The 22407-nt window shown below is 44.6% G+C and overlaps 1 protein-coding gene across 4 annotated transcripts in view; it reads left to right on the forward strand.

Moving 5' to 3' along the window:
• Ehbp1 (Eps15 homology domain containing protein-binding protein 1) overlaps nt 1–22407 on the forward strand; it is a 66705-nt gene that overhangs the window by 9915 nt on the left and 34383 nt on the right. For all 4 annotated transcript variants that reach the window (XM_065449018.2, XM_065449021.1, XM_065449022.1 and 1 more), the window contains exons 4-9: nt 272–421; nt 1253–1434; nt 4426–4631; nt 10283–10416; nt 13593–13781; nt 15040–15299. In XM_065449018.2, the coding sequence (XP_065305090.1) occupies nt 272–421; nt 1253–1434; nt 4426–4631; nt 10283–10416; nt 13593–13781; nt 15040–15299 (1121 nt within the window). The remainder of the gene's footprint in view (nt 1–271; nt 422–1252; nt 1435–4425; nt 4632–10282; nt 10417–13592; nt 13782–15039; nt 15300–22407) is intronic.

The following is a 22407-nucleotide window of genomic DNA, read 5'->3' on the forward strand; positions in this document are numbered from 1 at the left end:
TGTGCAAGAAAACCTGGCCTCACAATCTGATTATTGTTTTGTTTGTTTTCCTCACATAACGTGCATGTGTGATTTCTTGATGCCACATGGGCACAGTTCTTTCTAAATAAAATTTCACTGTGAGACCATCTCTGTTTGCTTCTTCTTGCATTATTTGGTTTTTGACAAGCATGTATAAGTTTTTTTAGCTTGTGATATCTCTGTTGCCACTGCCTGCATCATAGACAAGGAGAGCACTAATGAACTGATGCTTGCATGACCTCAAATGCAGGCCAGGTCATGGGAGCCTACTATTCGCGATCCATACCGGGGACGCGTTGTCTGGCCTGTGCCGGAGAACGTGGAGGTGGCCGTCACATTGTTTCGCGATGCAAACAGCAACGTCTTCGAGGACAAGGATTGGAGCTTCGTCGTCGAAGATGTACGTGGCGCCGTGATTCATTCCTCCTGTCACGCTTTTAAGTTGCGCTGGATCATGAATGGAAAGCTGAGGCTCGATCGTGTTAAAGGTTTCCTAAACCACCTCTAACATTTTTGAATGCTTTTTTAAGTAGAATACAGCTACAATGATATCTGTCAAGCTTGGCAGCTCTGCCCACTTTGGGAAAGCCACGAAGCCACAAACTTAAGAAACATTCCTGCACTGCTCTCCAGGATTTCTGTCTCCCTCCTTTGCACACTGTGATGCCGACAGGTTCCTGCACATGACGTCGGTTTCAGTTTATTATGCTTAAGATAGAATAAATGGGTTAAAGACAATTTACAGAGGTCAATGGGGTAAAAGCTGTCGGTTGTTCATTCGCCAATGTGGCAACAACCGGCTGTGTGTTCTGAGAAGGAAGCGGGGGGCCGCCCATTGTGCGTCACTGAACTTCTGTGAAGCTTCCCATAATTCAGCGTTCTGCAAGGGTGTAGGGGGAGGACAGTGGAAGAGCTTTCTTCTGGTGGGTTGGTGTGACCCTTAACTTTAGCTGTACTGCTCCGTCTCGGTTAGAGCATGCAGCGACGATGAAAGAGCGTATGGGTGGAGGGGCAGGCATTCGAAAGTGTACTGAAAAATTGAAATGTCTGGTACATAAAGGAGTCAGTTTCTTCGAAGACAGGTTTGAAGCACGCAGGATTAGTCGAAGCGTTGTGGTCGGGAAGGCTGTTCCCGACCAGCTTTCTTTGTACTGTATCTCATTTGTACTGCTAATTTCGGATGCTCTCATTTGTGACTGGGAGCCACTTGTAAACTTTCCCGCTGCTGCAGATTTCAGCCCAAGGCAAGCGGCGGCATGTAGCCGTTGGCGTGGTGAACGTGGCCAAGTTTGCGCGGCCCGAGCCGACGCAGACGGAGGTTGTCTTGCACATGCGACCGCTGACACCCAAGTGCACTGAGGCGCAGTTGCTGCTCACTCTCTCGTGCAGCCTGCTGCGGGAGGGAAAGGCCACGTACGTTTCCATTGCTTGCACTTCTGCTCATCCGAAAGTAGTGCACGAAGCAGGCTGTGCTGGTATCACAACTTCTGGGCCACCATTTTGTAGCGATGCCTTTTTCGATCCTAGTGCTCTTTCACGCTTTTCGCATTCGGGAGTGGCCGCGTTCGATGCTCCGCATGGGGTGTAGCGTTGCCCTTACCACTCACGAATGCAAAAAAGAAAGGTGAAAAAGCATTTGCATCAAAAAATGGCATCGCTACAAAATGGTGGCCCTGCTTGCCTGGGATTACAACAGAAAGCTGGCTAGATTGATATCATAATTCTCATCTCAGTAATGCATTATGCTGAATCAATTTACAAGACTTTCGCTAGTTTGACAGTAATGGAGAAAGCTAAATGAATTGATGGCTTACATCAGCTTGTTTGAGAGTAATTAAGAAGGCTGGGTGGGATTGTAACATTTTTTGTCACTTCTGATGGTTGAGCAGCGTCACTTTGTGGCCTGCCACAATATCCGTATATGTTTGCATGCCTGTATGTTTTCTTATCATCCAAACACCTCACATGCGTGCTTGGTGTACGTGCCAGTATCGTAGTAATCGACGCATGCCAAATTGGCGCAGAATTGATAATTATTTTCCTCCATGCGTCTCTATACAGTTGATCCCGGACATATCAAACTCCTATATATAGAATTATTGCCTAAATCGAACAGTTATAAAATCGCCTTGAAAATTCTACTCAAAAGTATAGCGATTTACTACGTGTAAATCGAACTCTCGTTCACTGCCACATTCGGTATATAGAACGCTATGTAGCACTTCTCCTAATACCGATGGTGTCACCGGAAGATTTTAATGGTGACAAATTTGAAATGGCACTGCTTTGGCAGGTGCTGTCAAACAAGCGATTGAATTTGAAGGGCAGTACATGTCGCAGAGAAAAAAAGGTGCAGGGCGCTTTCAGTTTTTTGGGATCTGCATATGGAAGGCTGATGAAAGCTGTGGCCGTTCGTCATCGGCAAGAGCAGAGCACCACTCTGCTTCAAGAATGCGAGATTCTTCCTGGTCAGATACGCATTCCACAAGAAAGCTTTGGATCTTTTCCCTGAGTGGCGCCGGCATGGGATACCGAACTGGAGATGCTTCGCTGCCAGGTTTGTTTTCCTGTAGACAAGGGTTTTCCACAAACGTCATTTTAGGATTCCTGTGAGCAGCCAAAACGAAAATCCCAGCCTCCACTTGGACAGGTCTTTACATTACACGAGGATTGCAATGTGGGCTTGTTGGTAATGCATCTTGAAGGGGTGTACGGTAGCGTGATTAAAAGTGATTGTCCCGTCTTAATTGCGCTACCGTACACCCCTTCAAGATGCATTACCAACAAGCCCACATGGCAACCCTCGTGAACTTTACTTCTACTAGTACATCGGGCTCTTTTATGCATGTGCTTTAGCACTGTGTGTGACCCTGTGTGTCTTCTTTTGTCCCGTCTTTTAATCACGCTACCGTACACCCCTTCAATTTACATTACGGTTTGAATTTAACAAAGCCACTGCACTCTGCATCCGTACTTCACGGAAAGACCCGAATTGCGACAACCGCATGCAAGACTCATTGCTGTGCGATTTGTGGGTCTGTTCTGAATGCGTTTTATTCTTGCTCGCACGGTTACACGCAAGTGGGAGTGGACTTGGGGCATTCTGCAAGCTGATAACCACTTTCAAAAATAACAGTGTGTGCGTAGTGACGACAGACGCAAGTGTCGGAGGGGAAGAGCTGACACTGAAGGGATGTATTGACTGCGAGATATCAGAGTGCTGAGCAGTACGCAAGAAAAGACACACAAGCTTTTTAGGCCCTTCAAGAAGAGGACAAGTGATTCCAACAGGAAGTTGGCTTTGAAACCCAATATAACAGTTCGCCTAGCTCTTTGCCCACTTACAATGATCATCCATTTAAATTTTGTTCGTATTGTAAGGACAAGCCACCAAGCACAATGACGTGCGATTTGCAGTACAAGTGCACCGCTGGCGGCGTGGCACATATTCATGCAGGCTAGTTTGCTATAGCAGCATGTTTATTTTTACTTTATCCGGAATAAAAATGCACAGTGATTGATTTGACGTGTGTGAGGCGCACTACAGTCTCTGATTATGGGTGACGCACACACGCTTTTATGGTTAGCATTGTGATCAATATATTAACGATCATTTTGCAGCATGAGTGATTTGCAATGTTTATAGCAAAATAGGTCAACTTTTGGGTGTTCGACACAGCTCTGGAGAAGCAAATCAGTAAGTACCCGCTTCTCACTTTCTTGGGAAGCTGTCCGAGATGTGCATAGATCTCGTATCTTCAGGTAAACATATCTTATATTTTGAATTATCGATATACCGAACTATTTCGCGATTCCCTTCGAGTTCAGTATATCCAGGATTGACTGTAATGGTGTAGCACAATCATTCCATGTGTATTAGTTATGCACATTTTCATACTAATGAGCGCCAAATTAACAAAGCGTCACTGTGCTTTTCTTGATGTCGGAGGTTTGTGCACTTTCCCTGCATTTTTGTTTGCCAGCCCACATAATAATTTGATCTTTTCAGTGTGTCAAACAGTGCTTTGCGTTCTATGTATGTTGCCATGTAGGTTCTGTTTTTCTTTGTGGTGAATATTGTCTAAATATTTTATGATTTTGTTATGTTTTCTTTTCTATTTGTTCATTATGTATAAGTGTTATTAGACTGCAATTACCTTTGTTTTAAAAGCCTTGCTATGAAGCCACTGCCAAGTGAAAGGGGGCTGCGGCTTTGTCAAGCTGTTTCTGACAGCTTTTTCTGCGCCTCCGCTGTCTGTATTTGTACAAGGCAGAAATAAAGAATTTGAATTTGAAAAAAAAAAAAAACATGGGAGATTTTGTTGTTTCCCGCTATCCATTTCTCGGGTGTCGCATTCAGGTCTGAAGCTAGCATAAGCTCAAGCAGTACGCATGCTTGTGCAGGGATGAGGATATGCAGAGCATAGCGAGCCTGCTGAGTGCGGCTCCCCTGGCGGCACCGGACTACGCCAACCTTGAGGACTTTGAGGAGGAAGCGTCCCCGCAGGCCTCAGCACAGCTCTCGAGGCTGGCAGCCGACTGCTCGAGTCTTGTGAGTGGCGGTGACAGTAGTCCCACGCCGTCCCCAGTCATCGCCGACAACGACCTCGGTGAGTTGTGACACGGTATTGACTGGTTTGCTGATAGATAAATGGGGTTCAGTGTTCAAGACAGTGTTGCTGTTCTTTATTGTGAAACCAGTCGAACTCATACAGCGTGTTGCCGCCATCTCGCGACGTACTGAATCTGAGCCCGTAAATCCGAACGGAATGCTCAAGAGCCAACTGCCACAAAACTTCACTTGTAATAAATGAGTTGCGTATATACAGAAGCAACCTTGATAAAGCTGCAGGGGTGGTAATTGTCTAATTTTTTTTTTATTAGCCGCCTTTAAACAGCATCTAAGCAGAAGATGCATGCACATAGTGGCTGACGGATATTATGCAAGTCCTGGCCCATCGTCGCCTTCTCAGAACGTCGTGGGCAGCCGCAAGCATTGCCTGATCTTAGAGGTCATGCTGAGGCGCTGTGCGGTCTTAGACATGCGTCACGTTTGATGAGTAGTAATTGCGGCGATTCTAGTTCTGTAATAAAAGTACGCCTACTTTTGCACGCCTTGTGTGATGCATCCCCTCATTTCATAAACATAGAATGTTGTGCTTAGGCTGTTCTGTACCTGCACTACCTAAATCTAGTCATGTTAAGTAAAATTTTGCTGCTGTTGGCCTTTCAAGGGGACCTGAAACACTTTTGGAACGTAGTAAGAAAATGTTGCTGATCTGTAGAAGAGGCTCCTGCGAACATCTGAGCCAACTAATATTGCCCTGCATGCAGAGGGATTACGCAATCTCGTGTCAAAAGCAATGAAAAGTTGCTTGCTTTCTCCGTCGCAATGTCATCATGCAGCATCATTGCAAGCAGCTGGGCCCACCGACAGCTACTGGCTGATTTCGTGATGGCTGGTACATTTTGAATAATACAATAATTACTCACTTGAGGTAAATAAATAAATATATATATATATATATATATATATATATATGTCTCTGATCTCAAAATGACAGAAAAACCGTTTCATCTTTGCACTGCCAGTCTATGCATGACAGTTGTGCATTGTTGCATCTGCTTACGTGGCCCCTGAGATGAAAAACATAGTGCAAATACTGTGCCTGCCATGGGGAGCCACCATGTGCTGCCTCACCGCCAAGACGTTCGACATTTGGACAGGGCCAGCAGGCCATGGCTCCCTTTCACTTCCTTGCCGTCTCCCCTGCGTAGATTCCAGCGCGCTAGTGGAAATGAAAGGAGCAAGAAAGCTGCCCATTGGTCTGATAACTACATTTAACTTCACTTGTGCTTGAAGGATCTGAAAGATTTTTGCAGCAGGAGGTTCGTGAGGTGACGTAATTTAATACTGATGTCATTCTACGATTGGTTATAAAACTTTTCAGGACTCCTTTAAGTGAGAGAAATCTAGATTTTGATGACGTGTGTAGTTGGAGAAAAACATGTCAACATGTCACCGTCTGTGATCGGGAAAATGATGCTCGGCACATAGAGTCTCCAATGAGAGTGCACACTCTAATGAATTTGCGCAGTTGCATCCATTCAGTTGCACAAATTGCAGTCGTAATCTCTGCAATATGTGCCATATTAAAGGCTGTTATGAGATGCGAGGCACTTTGCCTGCCAGTTCACAATTAATACAGTGTGAATATGTACGAACATAAAGCTATTCTTTCGTGCTATATGCATATTTCAGATGAGCCTACAAATTTTGCCCGCGTGTAATAAATAGTAGGAAACTAACTTTGTATGCACACTGGAAAACCATTGATACCTTCTTTGCTGTTGCATTTTACCGGCTGCCACGTTGCACTTTCGCAGTCCTAATCTAAAGCCCATTGACTCCTATGTGTTATCTTCCCATTTTATACATGACCACTCTGTAATGTTCCCGTATGTTATGTTGATTTTGAATTAGGTGGTCATGTAAATTTGCCAGTGCAGATGTAAATTCACTCTCGCATATTGCTACAAAAACTGTAAATGTATACCTGTCAAGTTCCACCCCTAGCCTCATCCGAAAATGCTGGAAATATGCTATCAGTTTCAGTAAACGTGTCTCGGCACATTTGTGGTTTTTTCAGGTTCTTTGAAGTCAGCTTCGCTGTAATAGAGTCATATTATGCGGTGAAGCGTATTAAGCGTGGAAAGGGGCGCCTGTCATGGAACACAGCACATGTCCTGTAATTACGCATTGCACGCATGCAGGCATGCATCAACTCCAGTAGCAGTACGAGCACCAAGATCCTAATAGCTGTATTGGCAGCCTTTCTAATTCTTACCTTTTCCCAGCATGTATTATGAGAAAGCTTTAGTTTAGCGTACGCTATACGCTATAGTATAGTGTATGCTAAGCAGTGTACATTTTTTACAGTTTTAGTTGGCCTGCAAAGTCTTCGGATCTCAGAGGCCATATGCCGCCATTGCAGCTATCTCCCGACTGTAGTTATAGGTGGCGCTGACATCTCGAACGTTTCTTTCATTAGGCTTCGACTCGTTCGAAACGAGAAGCGATCACGAAAGCACCACAAGGTTATCCATAATACTCTGTCGTCGAAGCGGCCTGAAACTAAGCAAAAGCCGTTTACAGTCATTTGCTACGAACAAAGTGCATTTTACAAAAGCAACGCCAAATTCAATATGAAGCGGGCAGCCGGCACAGCATCCATGTTTCATGCAAACCCCACAAACCACGCAAAGATGCTAATGCTAAATCTGAGAAATAGCCTGCACACGCTATACGCTATGGGTCGTTTAGCGTTCTGCACATACACAGTGACGACCTGCAATTTTATAGCATATGCAATTGTATAGCGTATGCTAAACTAAAACTGTCTATTTTTTTCTAGAATGCCTTAAAAAATGTATCACTGCAGTTTTACTGTATTAATTTCACATGAATGCACTTCTAAGTGGAGTTCAAATGTTTTTCTGCAGGGAAAAAGATATTTGGCTATAAGTTAAAGAAGTACTGGCACATACTTTCATAGTTGTACCAACTCTATCATGTGCCTCTTGTACCTAAAACAATGGTATTTAGCAAGTGTGAAGGTTGGGAAACACAAGATGCTTCAGTTTGATACTAAAGTTGATCTTAACATGCTGGGCCATGATTAACATGGTCCACCACCATGTTACTCATGGTGTCATGCTGGACCATGACACCATGAGTAATGTCATTGATGTTACTCACGGTGTCATGCCACAGAGCAAGATTTGCTGACCTCGTCTAACAGTTAAGGCTAGGTGTGTTAGTGTTTCTTACAAAAGTAAGCAAGAGGGCTGTGTGTTCCTCCCAGCTGTGCTCGTGTGATAGCTGCATCCATTGCATGAATGGAGGGATTCAGTGTATCACAACATCATGGTGCACCCACCCTTATCAGTGCCAAAACCAAAGCCGTTTCATAGAGACAATGATAAGTAGGCAAACAGAGGGTCTCGATTTTTGTTAATCACAACCATATAAAGCCAACAGGCAATGAAGCCAAGGAAAGCACGGGCTGATTAGCTGTGGTTGAAATTGAAATGTAAAAAATAATGAAGACAAGGAAAGTTGACAAAAAGATAACTTGTTGCTGGTGTGGAACAAACCCACAACCTTCGCATTATGCATACAATATGCTGCCAATTATGCTACAGCAACAGCCATCTATCCATCCACTAACTTGGACATTTATGTGTACTAGATCTAGCCCTGGGTGCTTCGGCCAGCCTAGCTCAGAGCAATGGCAGGTAGATGTAGAACACCATTTTTCGCCTGATAGCGTCACTTCACACATGAACTCGGGGGAGGAGGCACATGACTAATAAACCCTCATGTGCTACTAATGGCATCAAGGCTGCCGGATTCGAGACTCTTGCTGTGAATTAATGAGAAGAAGGGAAACAAAGGGGCTCGATTTGGTTAATCACAATCATATAAAACCAACAAGCAATGAAGCCAAGGAAAACAGGGGGGTAATTAGTTGTAGTTGAAATTGAAATGTCGAAAATAATTAAGGGGGCAAGCAAGTGTTATAACTAATTGCTTGTGGACTCTGACAGTATTAAAAAATTTATGGGCACTTTGCTGAGCTAAACTGCGATAGGCGAAGGCCTATCTGTGACTGCCTTTGTTGCTGTTTGGACTGTTCTGCGAACGGACGCCGCCGTGGCCGCGAACATGGGATGCAATCACAGCCATACGGCTGCAAGGTTTGGCGCTGATGTGTGCGCACCCCCATGTGCATGTCCGTGCTCTCCCACGCACCCACTCGCACAGCCCTACAGGCATGGCGCCTCCTGTCCTTGCTCCCCTTGCTGGTGATCACCGCTTTTCTGCGTCCACCATGGACTGCACCTGGACACTCATGAGCCACTAAAGGCTTACGCCTTAATACAGTCGAACCTTAATACAGTAGACTTCCATTAATTTGACTCCGGTTAATTTGATTTTTCGGTTAATTCGATCTCCACTGAAGTAACAAAATAACGGTTTCCACTGATCTAGTTAACAAAATAACGGCATTGGCCCTGACCGGGCCAGTGCCGTTATTTTGTTAACTAGATCAGTGGAGATCGGCCTTCGCTGTGTAGTTCGAACTTGGCCGGTCAGCACGCATGTGCCTGCTCCCTATGGTGACCCCAATAGCGACTCCTTAAGTGGCAGTGTCTGTCTCGGTTTAGCTTAGGGGACAGTGAATGCGCTGAACACACGTTACGACTAATTGAAAATGTCTATTTTTGGCATCTATAACTTCCTCCCTAGGAAGACTTTCAAGCAATAAACGTAGCTCAGAATGTCCGGTTACGGTATTTACCCGATTCCAATGTGTGTCCTTTTTTGTTTCTTCAAGAAAATTGGACCGAAAATTCCCTTTACTCCAATCAAATACGGGAACAAAACTGTAGGACACAGGTGTACTGCGGCGAAGCTGACTATAAAAAAAGTTGTGCGGCAAAGCTAGATTTAGAAAACCGACCACCATTGTGAAACACGTATTTTTCATGCTAAAAAGTCGGCTGCATGTTACATTGCTAGTTTGGTTAAGGGCTTTAATGTAATTTCTACACTCGTTTTCAACTTTGGACACATAGAAAGTTGGTGCACGTTTGATTTGGGGAGAGCGTGTGAGATCAGCAAATACTGCCAAATCTATTGGCCCTGTGTTTTGGCATTGTTTATGCGCCTTGCTCATCGAATTAGATGGATATTGTTGATTCCATCAGGGTTGAATTAACGGAAGTTGACTTCATAACTAACACAAATATTACGAATTGTAGGATATAACGAAGTGAATAAAAAATGTCTCATCGTTATCACAGTGTTTGCATGTTTGCATAATTCCCATGCTTGCTGAACCACCCTGCTTGCAGCTCCTGTGGACATTAGCGCTACAGTGCCCTCTAGTAATTGCAAGAAACTTTACGGTGACAGCAAACTCTTGAGCACAAGCAGCAGCTGGTTTTCTTGTGCACAATTTGTAATTGTCAAAGCTTGGGTCAGATTTTGTGGTATTTTATTTGAATCAATTTGATGTGAAAGCTACCTTACCTCAAAAATGTATTCCAGTAAGCTGCTATCTTTCCAAACGCTAGCCTTTGAGAATGTAATTAGATGTGTAGTGCACATATGCAGCATTTCTGTTACATGACAGAGTGCGTGAATGAATCATTTTTAAAACATGAAATATGGGCCACTTCTCTCTCCTTGTAGACTTGTCGCTGCGGAGCCCATCCGCAGCAGTGATGGTTGTCCAACCACCGCCTCCGCCACCAGAGCCACCAGAACCGGGCGTACAGCTGAGCGAACCCATCGAGGCTCTAGGAGAGAACCGGGAACCTCCGACGGTGAGTTACCTCACCTTTCGGCTGCGCCAGAAATGGTAGGAGCATCGCTTTGGAGGAAGTGTGAACACAAAAACTGCATCTGCAAATATTAAACAGGAAGGCACCATTTCGTCCTTTAATGCTCAAGAGAGGGTCCCATGTATATACTGCAGAACAAACTGGATTCATTCTGTGAGACAAATGTTCTGTGGGACATTTTAGGAGCAGCCTGCTACATTCGTTTACTGATAATACAGACTCGACGGGGACCACCAAAAGATCCAAATAATTGAGAGTCCATAATGCCGGGTTCGCCAGAATTAAGTTAATTATTCCACAAGTGGTCACAAAAGGTGTGCCACATTCTTGGACTGTCACTTTTGGTGATACCATCAATTTTGTGTGACTAGCACAAGACGCATCGGTCCCTACAAGAAACACAATTCTTGGCACAGTGCCAAGCACGCTGTCTTATGACAGCGCAAAAACGCTGCCACTTGTTGGAGCGTCTGGTGCTAGCCACGCGAAATATCGCAAAAGTTGGAAGTATCTTCAAAAAGTAAGTGTCCAAGAATCAGCCCAAGTTTGTCAATGCATTGCTATGCATGCGTACACGTTTTATTTGATTGAATATTATGCTCTTTGATATTTGCTACAGCTCGAATTTTAGTATTCAAAGTTTTTAAAGTGTTCGAGACCATATAATATGTGTACTTTTCCGTGTATAAGCCACCTCTGTGTAAAAGTCGCATTTCCAAGAACACCACCTCAGAAAAAAAACCATCTAGGCATATAATCTGCGGAAATAACGATTTTCGTAAATACAGCCTGCCTTTCATGGCAGCGCTGCCTGCGCTGGGTTAAGTTGAACTGGATTAAGCTTAACCAAGCTTAATCTAGGTACTCGCCAAAAGTGATATTGACACTTTTGGTGAGAAGTCCCATCACATAGCTCATAGCCAAGAGGAGTCAAAGATGAATTTGTTTACAGCCGCCTACTGGTTTCTGCATCAGGGGTGCTATTCTGGACACTTTAAAATTCCACCATATTGTTGAATTCTGTAATCGTAGCATTTTCAGCCGATGAAAGAAGTTCTTCAAACATTGATACTGTGGTACTGCCACCACCTTCTCTGCTAAACCATTGTATAATAGCAACAAAGTTTCAGTTGCTGACTCTATTTTTCAGACGTGTGCACAATATCATTAAAAATGGTAGACATGAATGTAGCGCCATTGAGGTTGCGACCTGTACTCTCACTTTTGCTGATGATGGTTTTTCAGTGTCTCAAGAGTTGTACTGCCTCTGCAAATAGATGTTTGTTGACATGGCACTAAACCGTAACTTTTGTGGCTGATACCTGGCGAAACAGCGCCGATTAGGTCTTATAGCCAAGGCAGGTACGGTTGTACACTGCAAACCGTCGCGGGAGGCTCATGGGTGTGGCTTGAAATGATCGCAGGAGCTAAACTGAGGATCGCAAAAGTGACGAGCATGCCTGTTAAGCTCATCTGTGTGCTTACACAATGGAATGGGTTAAGCTCTGTGTAGCCAGAAAGCATAAAGCTGAATTTGCGCAACACAACATAAACTGCCGGTGTCGTGCACTCTAGGTCATGCTTCACAGCATTGCAACGACGCACAGCAGGCGAGCGCGAAACACACCCACGACAAGAAACCGTCGGAAAATTTTTAGTACACTGAAGCACAACAGTGCGCAAGAGCACGCAAACAAATTTTCTGTGCTGCTGGAGCAGTAAGAAATGTTGAACTCACATTCTTGCTTGAAAATATCTGAATAACAGCGCTTCAAAAATTAACCGACTTAGAGAATAACCTTTTTCCCTTTTCGCAAGTAAAGAACAAACGTTTTAAAAAAAACTTGTTAAAGGGGCCTTGAATCACTTTTTGAACACAGTAGGAAAACGTTGCCAATCTGTCATAGAGGCTGCTGTGAGCATGTGAGCTAGATATTACTGCATTGCATGCATCAGCGAATGTAGTCTCTTGTCAAAAATGGCAAACAATCAGTTGCTCTCACTTCTGCATTGTTGTCGTGCGGTACCATCGCAAGAAGCTGGACCTACCAATGCTATTGGCTGATTTCTTGATTGCGAGAGCATTCTCAGTAATACAGTAATACACTTCTTTCTGCAAAAATGGGTCCGAGAATTGCCTGTATGTTACAGTTGGTTACGAAACAAAAACCATGTTTGTGGCGTTAGCAAGAGCTTACCATCAGGGCCATCAGATGTAGTGTTTATTACCATCCTGAGAGGGCAGCAGAGCATGTTTTCATGAATGTTGCTGTCGGTTCGTTTTGTGCTCGACTATGATCACCTTCAGAAATACAATTGCTTTCGTGACATGTTGAATAAGTCGTAAACGGCCACCAGCGTTTCTGGCATTGTGCCAAGCTTGCTATCTGTGCAGAATGCCAGGAGCACTCTGTTGCATATTTCGACAAGCTTGATGCAGAGTCACGTAAAATCTTGCAAGAGTGATAGCAGTACTATCTCTAAAACTGATCGCTCGAGAAAACTGCCTTATGTGCTTGGTGCCTGTGGCCAATGAAGTGCAAATAGGGACCATGATGTGCCACTTTCATTATGAAATTTTCTTTTATGTGAAGTTAAATTCTACACGTCTTCTCTTTCCTCATCATGAAAGTTGGGTCATGCTATATTTTTCTAGTTGGGCGCATGTTACACCCAGGTGCAATTTTATTTGCGCGCTAGATTCGAGGCCACAATAAAATCCTGTAAACACGGCATGTCTGCAATTTCAGAAAGACAGAAAAATTATCTGATCTTTGCTTTGCCCATTTACATGCGACAGTTGCACGTAGCTGCGTCTGCTGCATGTGGGACTGCAAATGGGACTGGTGTTTCAGAGCATACGAGCTGGAACAGGATCATATCACAGAGATTCCATTATGGTATCGTTATCAGCCTCTGCATGGTAACAACCGTTAACGGACACATAAGAAATGGGGGGCTTATACTCATGGCTCTGTGGCAACTAAGTGGGACTGGTGTTTTAGAGCGTAAGAGCAGAGAAAACCCAACAGGAACGTATCGCTGAGGTTTTATTATGGCATCGTTATCAGCCTACTCATGCATGCCTGACATTTGGCCCACGAGGCAAAGCGTTCTCAAGCAGTCCATCCGGCATGCTTGTGTACCCTGTCTGACAGGAGCCCGGCAAGGACCTGCTGTCCTGGAGCCAGAACATGACCAGCGGCTACGCGGGGCTCAAGGTGACCAACCTGACCACCTCGTGGCGTAATGGCATGGCCTTTTGCGCCCTCATACACCGCTTCCACCCCGAGCTCATCGACATGGACTCCCTGTCACCTCATGATATCGCAGGCAACTGCAAAAAGGCAAGTTCCCGTTTTTGTTGTCATTACTTTTCATCTTGGTCTGTGTTGCATCGGTGCAGTGTTCCTTTTATGGATCACTTCTGGGGGACAGCTTCATTTTGGCATGATGTAACGTCTGTTGCTACGCCTCATTGAAGCAATGGACATAAGGTTCGCTCTGGCTTGGGCCCAATTTCCAAAAGTTATTGGCCTAAAATGTGGCTCATGTTCTATAATAGAAATCACCTACAGCTAAGCTGCCCTTGAATGAGAAAGCAGGAAAGGAAAGGTTTATCGAAACCATACAGTTGTGCGATTCAGGATAGGTGTATGCAAAGTTTTGCAGCATGAGCATGTAAAGTGCGAAGTCTTGTGAATCAGAAATGTGTTGCTGAATGATACAACTATGAAATTAGTTTTTTTTTTTTCAAGGTAGTTCGGCAGCCCAGTGGCAGTTGGTAGTTAGCACACTCTTTTTTATGTGTTACTCCACATTTCAATAGTATTGTTTTTTTGTAACCTGCGTACCGCAGTCTTCGCTTGTACATTGAAAATCAACTACCTCCTCTGCAAGCCTTATTAGCCCAATGGCATCTTGCTCGATTTTCGAATCTGCAGATACTAGCAAAGCCAATGGGTTTAACAGGACAGACAATGTCAGCATGATTCCAGCAACATTGCTATGTGCAGCTGTGAAGGACTAGCATCAATGCCTTAGACTTCATCGTTAGTGATGGCCAGGGCTGCCATTAGTCGGGAAAATGTCTGATTGGGCAAAGCTGGCCTCACAATAAGTGTAAGGTGTGTGATGGGGTGAAACTAGCTTTACAGCAACAACATAAAAAAAATTGGAGGACGCTTAAGCTTCGCCTTCAAGAGTGGAACGCGACGCGCCCCGCATCGGACGCGGTGAACGTCGAGCAGCGCCGCGTTCGGCGCAGCAACGAAATGTGCCCCTGAGCAAGCGACGCACGCCTGAGCCTTAGAAACAGCTCATTTCTAAGGCAACACCGCATTCACTAGAGACGCTTTTGTACCGCTTTGAAGCATCCAACTCGTGGCTGAGTGGTAGAGTCTCGGTCTCACACTCCGGAGACCCTGGTTCGATTCCCACCCAGCCCATGTTGCAAGTTGTTTTTTATTCATGAAGTGCCTGCTGGGATTTATCGCTCATGGCCAACGCCGACAACACCGACGCCGACGACACCGGCTTTTCTGCGACACGAGCTCCTTAACGCTGTCGCGTTAAAAATTGTGCGCATCTCGTGCTTGCCCACAGGCATTTGAGGCGGCGGCGTCCCTGGGCGTCTCCCGGCTCCTGGACCCAGCTGACATGGTCCTCCTGACGGTGCCGGACAAACTTGTAGTGGCCACGTACTTGCATCAGCTGCGGCAGCAGCTGACTGCGCCCCCCGAGATGCGGCGGCCCCTGCCTGAGACGGCACGCCCGTCTCCGATCTCCTCCTCGGGCAACGATAAGGCGGCGACGGCCACGTCAACGCCTGCAGAAGCAATAGCAAGCCTCGACTCCGCCTCAATGTATGTGCACCAATCTGACTACTTAGTCAGATTCACAATGACTTGAAAAGAGGCTAAGTAATTGCGAAGCGATACGAAAAACCTTGAATGATAATTTCAATGATAGGAGTAACGAGTTTAATTGTGTTCATAATACAAATAATAAGCCAAGCTAAGGTGGCAGATTTGTAGCACACTGGATTTAACATGCAGAGGTTGTGGTTTGGTTTCCTGAAAATCCATATTGCATTCCCCTTCCTGTTTCTTTGCCACAAATATAAACAAAAGCGTACATTCACTGCTGCTTGCAGTTAGCTAAAAACATACTTTCCTTTGCATCAGGAACATTTGGTTTCTTGTGCAGTTTCTGTATTTAGCTAAAGCTTGGCTTACAATGTTCTTGTTAAGTAAATCTGAACAAGCAGAGACCACTTACAGTGAACTGTTTCGTGGCAAACTACAGTCGAAACCCACAATAATGAAATCCCGCGACTATGAAATCATCGTGACAATGAAATATTTTTGTATCCCGAGCGAATGCCCATAGGATTCAATGTGTTTCGTACCTCTAGACAACGAAATGTCACTGTACTACAATCCCACATCAATGAAATTTTGCAGAACATAATCCCGCATATTACCTACTCCCGCAAGGCTAGCAGGCTCCAAGATGTGTGTAAATGCAATTGCTTTGCACTAAAATTTCGTAAAATACCACCACTTACTTGCATGGATTCCACCACTCTTATTTACAAAGACAACTGAGGCCCAGAAGCGATCACGTGTGCTGGAAACAGATGATGGCCGCTATTTTGTTTGTTTATCACACGTTTGAAGTGGCATGCAAGTTGCTACCGACATGTGACGATGGTTTTCGCACACATAGGGCAGTGCGTAATGTGTGCCTCAACGAGAAAAATTCAGCAAAAACAAGGAAATCTACGTCCAACAGACGTGAAATTGCTTATAACACTTGAGATGGCGGTCGCAGCATGCATTGCTATGCATTGGGCCATGATTGAACAATCGTTTGGGAATATGCATTCCTTGCTTCAAGAACGCTGGTTTTGGTGCCACCCGACAGGCATCGCGTGCGGTTTAGGCGTCGGACGTAGATTTGCGCAAAGAGGCCGTAATCTCGATCAGCGGCCTTTGGGTATACGGGGTATCGGGCCTTTGGGTACAGTCGAACCCGACTATATCGAACCCGTTTACATCGAATTATTCCTTATATCAAACAATTTATGGACACGGTATAGTTACAATGAGTATATATAGCAAAAATTATGCATACATCGAACAAAACTAATAGCGACTCCCGATATATCGAACGTCAAGCGGCGGAAAGTGCCCCCGGAAGTTGGCTTTCCCTCGCGGTGAAGGGAAAACCCGGCGGCGCGGCTCCATCCAACCGCTCCCCCTATGCGACCGCGCTACCTCGGAGCCGCCGACACCTCCCTACAAAAAATGATCCTGGCCCGCCCGCCTGCAGCGCTTGCCCAGACAGCCAATCAGAGGCTCTTGTGCCCTCGTCATGCAAGTTGGCGAAAGTGCGAGTTGTCTCGCTGCTTATCTGATTCATTGTGTGCGCCTTCTCCCGCAGTGTTGCCGTGATGAAGCGTCAGAATTAGCCTTTCGTCGTGAAGCTCGAAATCATAAACCGGGTCGAATGCGGTGACAAGTCGGATGTCTCTGCAACGTACAAGATTCCGAGGTGCACTCTCGGCACGATCTTGAAGGGGGAAATTAGGGCTAAAGCGGCCTAACTCGCGACCCGGTGCCCGTAGTGCCCGTGGCGCCCGACGCGTATGCGCGGCCGTGTACGAGTGGTTCATCCAAAATATAGCTTCAGCCGTACCGACTTCCGCGTGCTCGGTGATGACTGTAAATTCTGATTAATGCGACGAAGCCGTTGTCGTTGTTGCCGAGGTTTGGAGCCAGCTGTCAGAATTTCCGGAAGCTGTTGACGAATCAACGGTGCGTGAGTTAGTGAGCGCAAATGATGGTGTCGCGACCACGGTAGAGCCCGGAAACGAAGACTACATTGCCGACATCGTGCCGAGCACAACTGAAAATGGGCACAACGAGGAAAGCAACGACCATCTTTGGCCCACATCCTCCGAAGTGCGCTCGCACTAGTCCGGTGCTTCTGTGCGAAAGCGGAATGTTGCGGCCTCAGCTGCTCCGACTCCTTAGACAATGTGGGGAAGTGCGTGCCTCGCATGCAGCGAAATTGCCCAAGCAGAAGAAAATGCAGGACTGTTTCGTGCGAAACGAAGCTAGTTTCATCAATAAAGTGATTTTATAAATGGTATGTGCATTTATGACATCCAATTATTTAGGAGGCTTATATCGAATTATGCTCTGTATCGAACTGATAGGCGTTTTTTTGCGAGTTCGATATAGCCGGGTTCGACTGTATCAGACACGTTGGTGCCTACAGGTGGCAGCGTGCTCTGCAGAAATGGTGCTGCATGCATGGAGCGCTGTTGCGCTGCATTTGATGCCCAATTACACAAAGTTTCGCAAAAGTGATTGTATCTTGAAAAGCAGTTGACCGAGAAAACTGCTCCGTGGCAGTACTGCCACTGCTGATGGAAGCATGCAGCGCATTTTGCTGTCGGCAATGTGGCTCTATATCCTTCAGCAAGCTTGCCAAAATAGGCTAACAGAATTTGGCTGTAAAGTTTCGTTCTGCGACGCATTACCTATCTGTGCTGCCTAATTTCGCAACAACGAAATTCTAGTAAAAGTGAATTTTTGTGCGTTCCCCGCCGATTTCCTTATTGCAAGGTTCAACTGTATTCAACTGCATGCCTTAGAAACACTATCTAGGGGGACCAGCTGGTTTTAGGGTCAGTGTTTTATATGCGAGAATAATGCAGGCAGCAATGTTTTGCCTAAAACATGTTATCAGCGTCTCCATAGTTGGCGCCTGTTTGAAGACAGCCCTCTCACACTGGACTATTACTACATTTGCCAGATGTTGCATAATGCCAAGAACATACGGCATCATCATGCACTTTTGTCACCAGAATATTGTTTCAAAAGCTTGCTGCATTTCACCCTTGATTAATCATTTTTCCAAAGTCGAACGTGCGTTTGACTTTTGGATGTAGGTGGTTTGCACTATCAATCGCCTGCACGTTTTACACAAATCCTACAACTATTTGAGCTATTCGCTTCGAAATTATTTGGCGGTAATTACTATTTTCCTCGACTTCACTTCAAACCAAAAAATTGATATTCGCACAAGCCTAGATACTTTCTTTGAACAAGTTTTTTGAGACTGGTTCTAGAAGCAGCCGAAATTAGCAACACCAAAGTCACTCAGAAAGTCGCTGTTATCCAAAAACAGTGTGCTGCAAGTCTCTGCTACTTCAAGTGCGCTGCTGTTTGTGTGCTGCATGCTGCACATATGTATCCCGCAAAAGGTTTCATGAGGACAAACTTAAAAAAACAACAACAAGCTATTTAAACTTGGGGATGGATTTTTACACATTTCGAAGTTTATGGGTAGGCAGTTATGTATAAGTGCACTCAGTTTATGGAAAATTAACGATTAAGCTGCTGTGAAAATGTTTTGCTGTAACTACATAACGGGCATCGTAGCAGTTACTTATGCAATAGCGTATAACCTACATAGATGCAGTAGACGTGTGTTCATTTGATTATGCAGTTTGCAAAATGTCTGAATAAGCAGTTTCTGTCTTTCTACCTATTAAGTATTAGTGTTTTTCACTTTACTGCGAATGCCCGCAGAATACAAAAAAACACCACGTGACATGCCCGCTTGCGCATTGCAGTTGAACTGCACCCAAGCGTTCCATGCACAAACGAACATAGCATTTAGCCAGGTGTGCTGCCGCTATGTCTGCTTATCACCATCATGAACCACCGCGAGGGAAGCACATCACTGGCGTAAATTTCACAGCCAATGGCTTCGTCACTTCTCTGTCGCGCCTTTTAAGCGGCAGCACCCCCTGCTAGATGCTATGTTTGTTTTGTACGCGGACAGTTTGGGAGCGCTGCAATCACGACACGCAAGCGGGTATGTCACATGGTAAGCTGAAAAACACTTATACTTAATAGATAGAAAGTTAGAAACTGCCTAATTGGATGTTTTGTAAAGCCCTCTACTACTTCCTAATTGAAATATTTTTGCCTAACTTGGTTGCTTCAGAAGTTGGTTAATTAATATTGACTTATTATCTAATTAAGCAAAATGCAAAATATAGTGTGACACACTAAATACAGAAGTGAGCAACATGCATTTGGTTGCATTGTCTTAGAGTGCATCAGCATATTTTTAAACTCTGGCTAAAGTTAGTTGAAACACCCTGTATACCAGCACCTGCCTGTGAACAGATGTAACGAGGCCTTGTGAGCAACAGATGAATGAGAATCTTGTGAGGACCCTTTGAGAGATTAGAAACCAGATAGACATCAGTTTTTACAGTGCAGTGAACGGACACAGCCCGCAAGACGAAACCAAAACTAACCACTGCGCGCCTTCGCTCGTGTTGATATGCAAGCGGTTGTTGAAATGCCAGCTTTAAGGAGCCTTAGAATAGAAACCAATAAACAGCAGAGCGACAAAAAAATTCCTTGTATCCACACAGGGTGGCAGCACTTGCTGGGCAACGAAGAGTTGAAAAATTGGCACGTTTTTCTAACATACAGATGGTGCCGTAAGTATGCGGCATTGACCATTTAGGACTTGTTTGTGACGCTGTATGCCTATTTATGGCATTGACCTTCGTAGGTATAATTGTTTTTTTTCTAGTTAATTCGATCCCAACGAAAGGTTTCAGCCAGCATCCATACATTTCTATGGGTCCAAACATTCATTATTTTGATCCTAAAATTGGGTCTTTTTGGGTAATTGAAACTTGACCGGTCCGCACACAGGTGCATGCTCCTATGGTGACCCTAATAGCGACCCATTTAGCGGCAGCATCTGTCACGGCGTAGCTTAGCATTGAATGCACGTCATGTCTTGTCGAAAACACCTATTTTCAGTCTGCCCTAGGAAAGTGATAATAGAAGTGCGCAATGAATTATTACGTTTTTTTACCAAATCCTAATGCGTGGCTTTCTTTTTTCTAGGAAAATTGGTTAGAAATTTACCTGTGTAGTGCATTCAGATATGAAATCAAAAGTGCGTTTGCAACAGTCTACTGTCAGAGCCGGGCTAGCCTGCGTCATCTCCACTACCATCACCAGATGGCAACAGTAGTATGCTCGCATAGCATGACGACAATGACACACCGCTTTCAGTTTTCAGTTATGAAAGCTCATTAAAAAGATGAGTTATTTTACATTTTAAGCTAGCAGCAACCAGTCCCGTCACATGTTCTTGGTGTTCTGGAGAACTGCACACATCGCAAGGCGAACTAGAAAAGTCGTTAGTCTATGTGCGGCGCACTATCTCATTTGCGATTGTTCCAGAGTTGTTTGATAAATCCAGAATATCAAATGTGCAATAGACCGTGTGAAGGACATGTTGCGGTTCATAGACAGCGTTGAAGTCCTGTCTGAGGTAGGCGATGGCGGACATTAGTAGGAGATGAATTTTTATTCTGCGAAAGTAAACGTTGCTGCTTTCATTTTTTTCTTATTGCCAGAATTGGAGGCATGCTCCATTTTCTTTGCTAAAAAATCTGGTGTGTGTTAGATTTATACTTTATTAGCTTTGATGTCATTTTTATGATGGGTTTCTACTTGAACACATAGAAAGTGGGTACGTGTTCGATTAGGGAACGTGTTAAAATTGGGCAATACTGTGGAAGAAATGAGTGGGGTGTTTCGAAGTTTCTTCTTGCTCTTGTGTAATTCGAACTGCCAGATAATTTGATCAATTTTCTTGGTCCCATCAGGGTCAACTAGACCAAGTCAACTGTAGTGTAGTTTATGTACAATATCTATCAGGCAATGCCAGAAGAGAGCTACAACACTGATGAGTTTGTTTTGAATATGCAGATGATGAATGAGACTTTGTAAATAACACTGCATGTCTAGGTAGGAGGATAAAATGACTTCATATTTGCTATGTTTCCTCTGCACATCATTGAACATTCTACATACAGTAATGCATATATAACCACAAAGCTATTGCACTTTGCACAGTGATACTAGTGTCACCTAGCAGTTTGCTTAACAACCACAGAGCACAAGTGTGTGTGCAGAAACTTGAAAGGTTATCAAACAAGCTTGAGACAATAGTTGAGGACTGCACCAGAACGATAAAATGAAAAATGTTAGGTGTAACCTTAAGAAACAGAAAGACATTGGTGCAGATTACTGGGCATATGCAGGTATCCAATATTCTAGTTGAAATTAAAAAGTATTAATGGGGTCGCACAGAACATATAATGTGTAGGGCAGATAAGTGGTGGTCTGCTAGAGTTACAGAATGGGTGAATGGGTGCCGAGAGAAGGGAAGCGTAGTAGGGGACGATGGCAGAAAACTAAGCAGAGGGATGAAGTTAGGAAATTTGCAGGCATAAGATGGTGTTAACTGGCACAGGACAGGGGTAATTGGAGATCAGTGGGCATACTGATATGGTAATGAGATGCAGCAGTACCTCATCCTTGCAGCGGACATAAATTAGGCTGCTGGTGATGATGATGACAGGTGACGTAACCTTTTAGTAGCTTCTCAAAGATGGCGCCACATGCAACTGGTGAGCACCACAGCTGTACCAAAAAGGCTACTCAGAGTATGCTAGTTGCAGTTTGTGGTCATTCTGCGTGCTTGCTTTCTCAAATTACACGTGTCTGATGTGTTCCTGTCAAAAACACCACGAGAGCACGGAGCGCACGACTTTGGAGAAAGAAAATGAATGTATGAAGGGACAAATTTGCGTTACACCCTAAGGCCCTAAGGCATAACACCTTTAAAAGTGTGCTAGGCAGGCAGCAGGTGGACACCATTACACCCCAAAGGGTGTAACACTGTTGAGTGTATGGGCGCAGCAAATGAGAAAGAAGATCTTCATACAGATGATGGCAGTTGTGGGGCAAAATTACGATCTAAATCATGTAACACATTTAAACGTGTATGAGGCACATTTATAGTGAGATAAAATTGCACTCTAAATGGTGTAACACTATTATGTTCATACTG

Source organism: Dermacentor albipictus, chromosome 10 (assembly GCF_038994185.2).
Source record: "Dermacentor albipictus isolate Rhodes 1998 colony chromosome 10, USDA_Dalb.pri_finalv2, whole genome shotgun sequence".
Taxonomy (NCBI): Eukaryota; Metazoa; Arthropoda; class Arachnida; order Ixodida; family Ixodidae; genus Dermacentor; species Dermacentor albipictus.